We start from the raw sequence: 11,637 nt of genomic DNA on the forward strand, positions 1-11,637 counted from the left end.
TGTGTGTGGGTGGTTGAGTGCTGCTATATATGACGGCTTTTTGATTTGTTTGAAATTATCTTGATGTTTATTATTATTTTTTTTTGTTTGCTCAATTCTTTTTTCTAGGATATTGATTTTTAATTGGCTGCAGCGATATTAAAGCACATTACATAAACGTTCATAATCAATTGAATTGGAAAAGAAATCCAATTAGATGTATTCACAAACCAATTTAAAATTCAATTTTCTAAACAATATCATTACCTGATAAATTATCAGGATTTTTTTGCAAAATCCTCACGATATTTGTTTTAGAAATTAGACTATTTAAAATATGTTTTAAAAATACCTTTCGGTTTTCTATAAAATGACTCAACTTAATTTTTTCATAAATGGGAATCTAGCACAAGAAAGCCACCATACATCTACTACTCAAGACTCCAAGGCAGACCTTCTGAAATTCCATTAAAAGAGCATCAGGCTTTCTTCTGCTTTTTTATAAGAAGAATTTCTGGTATAACACGATCTTCCTATCTATTGAATGACCTTTTTTGTAAAAGCCTTCCTATGTATACTAAGAATGCCTATGTATACTAGGAAGGCATATAGTCTTTGGCCGGTAACTCTCTTTTCTCAGAGCGCAAATGTCAATCTTCTACTACTTCGGTAGACATATGAAGCTAGGACCCAAAACGGGAACTTTTATGTGGGGTTACAAATATTTTCCGATTCTGAATTACGGTCAGTAAGAAAGGTGAAATCTCGAAATTCTCTCTACTGATCAGGAATGGGATGGCTTTGGAGCTCTCATAAAATCGCTCTTTATAATTGCGGCTCACCGACGTACACCTCAAGCAGCCACTGAGCCTCTTGGTTAACTTTCAATTAAGAGGATCTGATCTGAGGATCAAGGATACATAAGAACGTAGAATCTCGTACTCTGCTATCCTAGCCTCATAACAGAATCAGGTCCTTCACCTTCAATTGGGATATCAATGGAGTGGGTTGTTGCCATTTATGTGAGGATGAGGAAGAGTTGGAAATGATCGAACATTTCCTATGTGGATGTCTAATGCGACGTAGCAAAAGACACCAACTGTTTGGTACTTTCATACCAACATGGAGAACGGATTCCGACCACCTACTACCCCAAGATATTGGGGGTAATGTTGGATATCCTTTTAAAGACGTCTTTGCAAGTCATTGCTTTTTGCGATAAGGTGAGAAGTATAAACAAGGTTTTCAAGTCGCTGACCGGCAGAACTTGTGATGCTCCCATAAACATTAGCTCGGTCTGTGGTATGGCATGCGACGCCAGTTTGGTTTGCGAAAAATGCGATACGCAATGGAATTAATATTCAGACATGCCGTTCTGAGAACTGCATCAGGGTGTATCCTAAAGACACCAGTGTACCCTCTTCATGAGGAGACTAAGATGGCAACAATCAAATGTTGTCAGATATTTGCATTCGCCTTATAGACAGGCTTTGCCCGCCTAGGAAAGTTATTAGAGATATTTATAATCTAGAGAGAAATGACCAAAGATACAAGCGTGAACCTTTAGATAAGGAAGTCATACAGATGCCGTCACTAAAGGAGTAGACCAATACCGTATGAATGTTATACTTGCAGACCATCCAACTTCCATAGCAGCCGAAGAGAAGAACCTAGCTAAACTGGCAGGAGTAGTCTTAGCAGAGCTAATGCCAGAATGGTGTGTCTGCCTCTATTTCTACAAGGTGGGAATTGATGACACGATACCTAACACATGGCCAGCATGTGGACTAGAACCACAGGACACGTTTTACCTATTTATATTCTTTTTATTCAGCAATAACACTTAATTTCACCCTCTGTTCATTTCTATCCTCATTTTTCAAGTACTCATTATGAGTAGTGGACCAAAGGCCTTCGAGAGAATGCCCGAATGTCATATACGGTAAGTCCTTGATAACAAATAACAAGTTAAGTTAGTTTATCACGTTCGCGGACACTAGAATATTCAAGGAATTTAAAGCCCGGTCGCGAATCGTTTTGAAATTTTCAAAGGGGCTCGTATGTACCATTGAAAACTATTTTAATTAAAAAAGTGATTCGGTCGCGAAGTTTAGTGCTGGTATTTGTACACAGGAGAAAGTTTTAAATCCCCGGCCAAAGGCCTTTTCTATTTTATGTCATGTCAGTTGGCCGATTTTGACTGGGGTCTCAGTGCATCCTCTATCCCCTTTCTTTTATATAATATCTTTTTCAATTACTCATGATAAAAAATGGATCACAAAAGAACTCCGTGTGAACGCCCGAACGTCAAATGGTAATTTCTTTATAACAAGTAACAAAATTCTAGTTTATCACGTTCGCGGACATTAGAAAATTCAAGGAGCTTAAGTTGCACGTCACGGATCCTTTTGAAATTGTCACCAAAAGTAGTTATAAGGAGGTTCTTATGTACCCTTAAAATCTATTTCATTTAAAAGGTCCAAGGGTCGCCCAGCAACCCACTAAATATATTCTACTTTTAAAAGACATTCTGTCAGGTTGCCGATTCTGACAGTCTATATAAGGATCACAATTTTAGAAACCCAAATCGAATTCAGTACAACCATTACATTTTTTATTAGGACTTCAACCCCTTAAAATCGTTACCCATATGTCCTTAGTGAATTTCAAAAGTTATGGGGAAATACAAGGGGCTCAGGTGACATTTTTTAGTTGTAATTAGGGTTTAAAAAATTGTCAACAAAATTTGTTGACGGCCCATAAACATTACCTATGCCCAAGTAAATGTCGATCAGGGAAGTAGTTTATTTCCTATGTTAGCCCTAGAATATACCAATAGACAATATATGATGTGAAATATCTATTATCACCACATGAACATCGATTAAATTCAGGATATTGCAATACTCTTTTGACGTTCAAGGATTTGTTATTTATATTCAATAGGATCTGTTGCGCAAATCGCATTAAATTAAATGTCAACATTATTGTCATGTTTTACAATCTAATTGGCTTTAAAAAAAAGTGACCTCCTTAAGCCAATACACACAAAGTCCCTACATAAAAATATCCAATTACTTCAGAATATATTGTTCACATAACAAGTAATCCCATTTAAATGCAATTCTTCACAGCCCCATTCCGCATTGTACCCCTCCGTATTTGAAACAACAGTAAATGGATGGTTTGTGCAGCAAACTCCCCAAAAAAAGCAAAACAGCAGAATCATCATCGTCGTCATTGGGAGATTCACATAAAAACATATGACTTGCTGTGATACATACAGAAATTCCGGACGACACAACCAACAACGACAACATCAATTACATTCCTACATATATATTCTACACTTCTCAAGGCCATTTCAAACGAAAACTTAACACTTATTGATTTTTCGAAATGTGTTCGTCGTCTATACAAAAAATGAAAAAAAAAATACAGAAGAGGTGGAAGAAAAATAATCGAAAAACATTTAAACAAAATACCATGCATGGTGGGGCGGAAGGATGAGGGAAGTGGGTTGGCAGAGGTGTTGTCTACACGACATAAACAATTTCTACATAAATCATTATTAATTTTTTTTTGTTTTACCAATAAGAATAATTACACTACAAAAACCAACAACAACGACAACGAAAAATTGAAATGAATTAGTAAAACAGGAAATTACATTGCCATCATGACCCAAGAAAAATCCCGGACGTTGATGGGTACGCTCAATACTGCCGCTGCTTGTTAACGAGGTATGATGTTGGGATTGAGATGATACAGCTGCAGCGGCTGCGGCGGCAGCAGCTGCTTGTTGGGAAGATTGTTGACGCAGATCCTGGTAACCCGACTCTAATTCGGTGTAGGACATCTTTTCACAGTTAATGATGTTGTTGTTGCTGTTGATGATGCGGCGTCGGCTGCTACTTCTGCCGGCGATGAACCTTGAGAATGTGCTGATGGCGGCGGTGGTGGTGTTGGTGTCAAGGTCTTGGTGCTTGATGATGATGGTGCTGCTACTAAATCTAGGTGTGCCTTCTTCTGTGGGTCCGTGAGCAGGCGAAATGTTTCAGATGTCTGACGGTTTTGAGGGGTAGATGGTGTTTTTAGTAAAGTTTTTGGGGAATTTTGTAGTGAATGCATTAATCTGAATTTGCAATATGCACACAATTACAAAGGAAAAAATTACGAACACTAGGTGTATTCCACTTTTGTTTGCGATGATTGATTGCCTGAGGTGCAAAAAAGCTAACTTTCTTTGCAACTTCTGTTGTGAAGGGAGGGTTTTTTTTTTTTTAATTTTTTCACGATTTTTTGGAATTATTTCGCACACAATACACACAAAAAGCAGCTAACCGACGAAGCATATCAAACCCAATTTTTTATATGTTGACCTTTAATACACTTCTCGAAATGGAAAAAAATAATTTTCACTTCTTGGGAAATTCCCACACGTTTTTGTGATCTACTTTACAAGACACAATTTTCCGCAATTCCGCAGTTATGTAATGCAATTTTTGTTGAGTATATATTTTTCTATTCGATTTGACGATTTCTTTACACCGCAATATTGGCAAAATGAAAATTTTTGTGTATTTTCCAAGGCGTCTCGCTAAATACACGACGACAACAATAACGACGACGACGACGGCAGGCACACAATTGTCAAATCAGACATCTCTTCTTGACTGGTGGTGTTGCTGCTGTTTCTGCTTCTTTTTTGTTGTTGCTGTGGTTGGTATTCTTTGATGTTATTATTCTGCACAACAATCAGCTGATTTTGCAGATTTGTCAGAGCGGCTGCATGTGTGAACGTGTTCAGTACATGTGTTGCTCCAGCTGGGTTTGTTTATTGTTTACATGCTTTGTGCATGCCCGATAGATAGGTGATAATAACCGGCAAAATTGTTTGTGATTGATTTTATTGTGTTGTTGCTGTTGTTTTTGCATTCATTTGTTTACATTTTTCTTAGGGCGTATTTACACTATCGATAAGAATTGCAAATAAATTGACAGGCAACCAAAGGGTAGAGGTCATATGTTAAATTTTATACGATTTCATAATGGAATTGAATTCAAATATTCAAGCAATGAATAATTTTAGCTATTCAATAGCTCATAATACATTTAAATTGTACTTGATTTTGTAAGCCTATTGAATATCAGAGGTTCTAATTACGAAATGTTTTATTTTCAGAAGTCTTCGATTTTTTTAAAACAGCTAGAAGGGAGACAAGACGATATGTGCCAACTATAGAGGAATAAGTCTCCTTACCATCGCATATAAAGTGCTATCCAGCGTGCTGTGTGAACGACTGAAGCCAATGGTCAATGACATTATTGGCAAATCCACCATTGGCCAGATTTTCACTCTGCGAAAGATACTGGACATAATGGGTCGAACATTGCGAGCGGTAGCAGCCACCTTTGAACGAACTGAGAAGGAGTCGGCCAAAGTGGACTGGCAGTAAATGGCGAAAAGACCAAGCTGATGGTATCAACGCGCAAGACGTCCAGTAGACTCGGACCAACTATGGAACTTGAAAATTACAGCTTCGAGGTAGTCAAAGATCAGCAGAATCAGCTGTGAAATCCGGAGGAGAATAGTGTTGGCCAACATATGCTACTGTGGTCTGAGTAAGCAACTCAAAAGCAAGGCTACCCTCTCGCCAGACCAAATTCATACTCTACAAGACGCTGATATTACCCGTGCTGTTGTATGGATCTAAAGCATGGGTATTTGCACAAGAAGATGAGACAGCTCTTGGAGTGTTTAACAGAAAAATTCTCCGGAAGATCTATGGGCCGATCTGCGTCGATGGTGAATATCGCCATCGAATAGACCTTGAGCTATACCATATATTCTCGGACATCGACATAGTCAGACGGATCGAACTGCAGCGACTACGTTGGCTAGGCCATGTTGTGAGAATAGATGATGATGTCCCAGCTCAAAGGCATATAAAACGAGCCAAGTGATGGTTCACGCAGAAGGGGAAGACCACGAATCCGATGGAAAGATCAAGTAAAAGACAACAACTCGGAAATGGTCTTTCAAATTGGATGAGATGCACACAAGACCGACTCGGCTGGAAATCTTTTTTAAGATCAACTTATGGGGCAACCATAACAAATGGGATTTGTTGATGGGACAATGGGTGGGAGATTGATGATCTACGGGTTCTCTCTTTTACTTTGAGGTTCTTTCTTATATCTTATATGCCTCGGTGGGGGAATCCTATCAATAAGGTGATGTCATGGATGATTCCATCGATGACACCCAATCATGTACTGCATCGACAACATGGGAGGTGAGCTTCGAGGATTGCATTCATTCTACATTCTATTCAGACCTGATCGATAAGCTTCCCGGTCCAGAGGCTCCCGTTTATATCGTTGAACCCCTATCCTTAATGTTTAGTGACCGGAATTATATGGCATTTTCATCTCCACAGTCTATGGGATAAGCAATGTGGTCGACAATTTCATGGCCGATATTTTCAATTTCTTGCGTGGAAGAAGACTACCACCGACATAAACCGGGGCCAGAGAAATTTTCCGAAATTTCACCCCACCCTGGAACAGCCTGTTTCACTTTGGTTTAGACTTTCTATTCCGAAACTCCACGAACGTTTGGCAAATATTTCAAGCAAGGCCGCAGTGACATATATGGGAATGAAATAGCTGACGAATTTGTTGGAGGGGGTTCGCAGTCATCCCCCATACCGATATAGGGATCTGTATGACCTAATCCGTGAGAGTTACTGCGAGAAACCCAGTAGCTGATTTTAGGATTTTAAAAACTATCAGGTCTGAGTTCTCACTTCGTAAAACTACATCGCTTCTGCATCAAAGTAAGAGATAAAAATCACAACTTTTACCATTACTTATTTTTTCAGATAACCATGAGCACAATGGAAAGATGGGGAGTGATATGCCTGCTAAGCAATTGGTGGGTATATATCCTTTAACCTAACACTGGTCTATAGCACGGGCTGTTCCGCTTTAGTCCTCGACTTATATGTGTGAAAATGACTTGCAGCGATCTCAATGTAATGTGTTTCTTATGGAACCCTTGCAGATGATCGGTAACTGGATAGCTTTCCAGAATATTGGGAAGGAGTAATGCATGTAAAAGTATTTGCTACAGGTGAAAAGTGAGATGAGGACAGTACGATTCATTTTACAGGCGGCCTTGTCTGTCTTCAAGGATAGCTGATGTTCGCCACTTAATGTGACTGAGGTCATATCATCCTTTTTCCAGGGTTCGAGAGCGATTTAACCGTTGTAAATAATTAACTCACATCGATTCAAATTTTGCCACGCTTTAGATGCTGTAACTGCAACTAATCTGCTGTCACACTGCCACTGTCTACAGCGTTCAGAGGCAATGGAAAAAAGTGGTGTGCTGATGTAGACAATTATGGGGAGGTGGTCTAATCCAAGTTAAATGACGGGGTGTCAATAATTTATATCAGCTTATTTTGATCAGGCTATGCCCGAAGTTCTCTTATTTGTTTCCTACTTAACTCACAGTCGTGATTTGTATTAAATATGTTACCAAATCAAAAAATTGTCCGAATCTTTATATAGCCTGTACGCAAGATCGACTGATGTTTAAAACTTTTAATAGGAAGATTTTCCTTCCAATGAAAGCTCAAAGTACCAATTAGAGAAGACTATTTTAATTTAAGTTGTAAAATCAAATCCTCAAATCTCAAATCCTCAAGAAATCGAAAATTTGGGTGAAGCGGCATTGACTCGTTTGATATCGAAAACGTTTGGAATAAATATTTTCCACTCAATTAGAATTCAAAATATTAAATTAGATAGATACATAATTATAATAAATTCAGTTGAAAATGTTGGCCAATTTTGTTTAAATAGAAATACGCTTTGAGCCACCTTAATGAAATCACATCGTGTAATCACGGCCTTGCCGGACAGTACTGCTTTCCAATTACAAATTCATACAACCGTTATTTAAAATACATTCATGCTCGCCCTACTTCCCTTGTCATTTCTTCACACAAAGTCGACATACAGAGACCTATCACGTACAACGTGGTCAAAATAAAACGTGAACAAAAACAAAGCAATATCAATATAAATAAACAAAGACCACGGACGACAGAAAAAGAGGAATATACTTATTGTGAAATTAATGTCGAAAGAAGGAACAGAACTGCATATCATTCTCGGGGGACAAAACAAATCTGGAAGCCAACCTAAAAAAGAAACCAGAAAAACAAAGCATTGATGCATTTGTAAATTTCGAAGACCTTCGATTTATCGAACGATTCTCTGTTTGATCAATTCATCAGTTCAGTGAAGATGTCCCAAATAGATAATATTATCATACAGGTGAGGGCACGTCTGCAGGCTCTGGCCATTAAATTATGGTTGGAACCATATTACTATGAAGGTGTTGGCTGTGTCGAAGATGAAATAGAGGTAAGATTTATTATCTGCTTTGAATCTTCGAATGATAACACGTGTTGATTGTTCTATATTGAAACAGAAATTGGCTGATAGCTTTAGCAGTAATTTGGGCATATCGAAATCGAATTGTAAATTGGCCCTAAGTGAACTGCAAGAGGGTGCCTTAAGAAAATTGGCAGCTCGCAAAGAATTCGAACAGACTGGTGGGTATATATTAGAATATAATAATACTACAGATAATATATTTATGGAATACTGATGTGATTTATAATAGGTTTGGCCACATTCAGTGTACGACGCATTAACAATCGCCAGGGTACACAAAATATTGTCGAAGTCAAATGTCGCCTCAAGGCATTAGGTAGTGAGTTGCATGAGAAAATTGCTCAAGCATTGGATGTTGTCGATCCGAGTCGTGTCAAATGTATATCATCGGGTAAAATTGTCAATTGTGATAGTACGCTGGAGTCACAAGGTCTTAAGAATAATCAACAGTTAATGGTGATTATCAGTGAAGTTGATCAGACAGCGACACAAAATCATGAGGAAGCCATGTATGATCGTATACGTAAAATCAAAATGGATGTTGAAGCTATTGTCGATTCGAGTCAACAATTGTTTGAGGTAAATGAGTGTGTGATTTTCATTTGATGATGTTATTTATAGACAAATTGTTTATTGTTTTCTTTATTATAGATGGAAGATCAAGACGGTAATCCCGTATTTCTGCCACCTGCCGAAAATCGTGCCCTACTAATGGCCATGAGCTATTATGAAAAGGCTCGAGCTGCCATGAAACGTGAACAATATGATGAAGCATTGATACTATTATTGGAATCGGATGAAAAGTTTATAACGTGTAATTCGAAATTTTTGGAAGCCGTTGATAATTATGCCTTAGTCAATTTGGATATTGTTTGGTGTTATTTGTGCCTAAAGGTATGCTATATTTTTTTCCTTTTTTATTTGTGTACACATTTGGGGAAGTAATACCATTGCTCATAAGTGAATATTTGTATATACAAAAGGATTAAGATATTGTAATACAGTTGGACTTCCATAACTCGAACTTCCGTAAATCGAATAATAATTAAGTCGATATATATCGAATCAGATTTAGATTTAGCTCCCGTATATAGTTTCGTCCCTTTATATTCTTCGATTTGCACGAAATTTGTCATAGGTCCAGAATGATGCGTGTTAAGTTTAGTGAAAATCGGTTCAGATATAGATATAGCTCCCATATATATTTTTATCCGATTTTATGTAAATGGTGCACCAAAGTCCCTATATATTGTTTAATTTGAATGAAATTTTGCATACTGTACTGAATTGAGTCTAAAATGACGTGTGTCAAGTTTCGAGAATGTCCGATTTTATGTAAAGTGCCTATATATCAGAATTAAGTCGAGACTGATGTGTGCTAAGTTTCGTGAAAATTGGTTCAGATTAAGATATAACTCCCATATATATTTTCGTTCTATATTTTCGTCCCTATATATCCTTCGATTTGCAGGAAATTTGATGCTTATATAGTCAGTCGGTCCAGTCCGACTTTACTGGTTTACTTGTTCAACCTTTTTTTCTGTAATTTAATATTTTTACAGTTTTTTATAGTTTTTAATAGTTTGCCCAAACATGGGATCATATCTCTACATACCTCATCCACCCATTATAGAAATATCTGAGACGTATATCCCAAACGAAGTGACAGATTTTCTCATTTCGGACTTTCAAAGCCTAAAATACATTTTGACAGAAAATGTTCAAAATATATTCATGATTGAACATTGTCCCCACACAATAGTTTGCACCGGTTATAGGTTAGGTTATAATTCAAATAGTTTATAATACAAAAAAATATTCTTCTAAAAATAACATTTTGTTTTTGTTTTGTTTTTACAGAACGTCACCCAATTACCTGATGCCCAGAGACGCCTTGATATCTGTGAGAAAAGTTTTCGCCGTTCGTATGGTGAAAATCTACAACGTCTAATAACGTTGAAGGGGAATGGCTGTGCCGAAAAGGCTCTGATAATGCGTTTACATTTACTACAAGGTGTAGTATTGTTTCATCAAAATCGACGTAACGAAGCCTACGAGAAGTTAATAGTTGCCGAATCAGAATTGGATGGCCTAAAGGTGGATGATGGATCGGTGGTGGCATTAATGGAAATGGGTTATGAACCATATGAAGCGCGTTTGGGTTTGAGAGCTTGTAATGGAAATCTAGAGCAAGCCATTAATTTTATACACGACCGCAAAGCAAAATTGAGAGAGGCAAGACAGAATTCGAAAGAAGAACGTAAATTAAATGCCAAATTAGCGCATGAAAATAATGGTAATGGCAAAGATTGGGTAAATCCACGTAGTGTTTGCACTCTCATGGAGATGGGTTATGCAAGGGATGTTGTCGTTGAGGCCTTAAAACGTACCAAAAATGATGTACCCAAAGCGGTGAGTGTTTGTTGTTATATTAAATATACAAATTATAAGAAAAAACAATACCTTGTAAAATATTTTCTATGTTTGTATTCCAGTTGGATTTATTAAACACCAATGCCGAGGAGTTAAGTCGCAGTCTTCCTCCTCCTCAAACAGCTGATAGCGAAATACTAACACAACTACAGCAATTAGGTTTCACCGAAGACATGGCCCGTGTTGCCTTGGAGACGACACAAAATAGCCTCGACAAGGCAATTGAATTTCTTATCAAAACACATGGCAGTGAAACGGAATTACTAACCGCAATGGAACGTATTTCAACTAGTGCTGCCGCCGCTGCCTCTGACATGGTTGCCAATCAGGACAATGAAGGACCATCTACATCCTCGGGTGTCACATCGTTGGTAACCAAAGCATTGGATAAAGCACAAAAAGAAATCGAGTCGCTAAAGGCCTATAAACGTTTCACCGAAGAAATGCCCGACAATGAACATGACTATTTAGACTTACCACTCGTGCAGGAGGAACAAATTCTTGTTGAATATAAACGTCTATTGGAACAATAGCAACGACCGCAATGCAATGCAAGCAAGCATTAACATGAAATGTTGACAAATAATTTATATACATATGTATGTAATATACATACATATATGATGTTGTCTGTTTATTTTTTCTTTATATTTTCTTAAAAATGTTTTTTTTTATTGTTTTTATCACCATAGATTTGTTTTCAAAAAAAAAAAAAAAAAAATTTTTCTAAAATGAATTTGGCCAATTTAT

General features: G+C 37.4%; 1 protein-coding gene across 1 annotated transcript; it reads left to right on the forward strand.

The window, feature by feature from the left end:
- Positions 1-8,297: 8,297 nt before the first annotated feature.
- Positions 8,298-11,436, forward strand: LOC133332306 (NEDD8 ultimate buster 1). Its single transcript, XM_061540708.1, has 6 exons — positions 8,298-8,421; positions 8,489-8,612; positions 8,684-9,033; positions 9,106-9,348; positions 10,315-10,866; positions 10,950-11,436. The coding sequence occupies exons 1-6, from the start codon at positions 8,302-8,304 to the stop codon at positions 11,418-11,420; spliced, it is 1,860 nt and encodes a 619-aa protein (XP_061396692.1). The 5' UTR covers positions 8,298-8,301; the 3' UTR covers positions 11,421-11,436.
- Positions 11,437-11,637: the final 201 nt, after the last annotated feature.

The sequence above is a fragment of the Musca vetustissima genome, unplaced genomic scaffold (assembly GCF_032173495.1).
Source record: "Musca vetustissima isolate MV318-11 ecotype Yass unplaced genomic scaffold, APGP_CSIRO_Mvet_v1 utg5888, whole genome shotgun sequence".
Taxonomy (NCBI): domain Eukaryota; kingdom Metazoa; phylum Arthropoda; class Insecta; order Diptera; family Muscidae; genus Musca; species Musca vetustissima.

Bases quoted from the DNA above. Each gene is read 5' to 3' on its own strand.
- LOC133332306 (XM_061540708.1), top strand. From the start codon at position 8,302: ATGTCCCAAATAGATAATATTATCATACAGGTGAGGGCACGTCTGCAG. The intron at 8,613-8,683 runs GTGGGTATATAT...GATTTATAATAG, and splicing joins CAAAGAATTCGAACAGACTG to GTTTGGCCACATTCAGTGTA. The intron at 9,034-9,105 runs GTAAATGAGTGT...TCTTTATTATAG, and splicing joins CGAGTCAACAATTGTTTGAG to ATGGAAGATCAAGACGGTAA.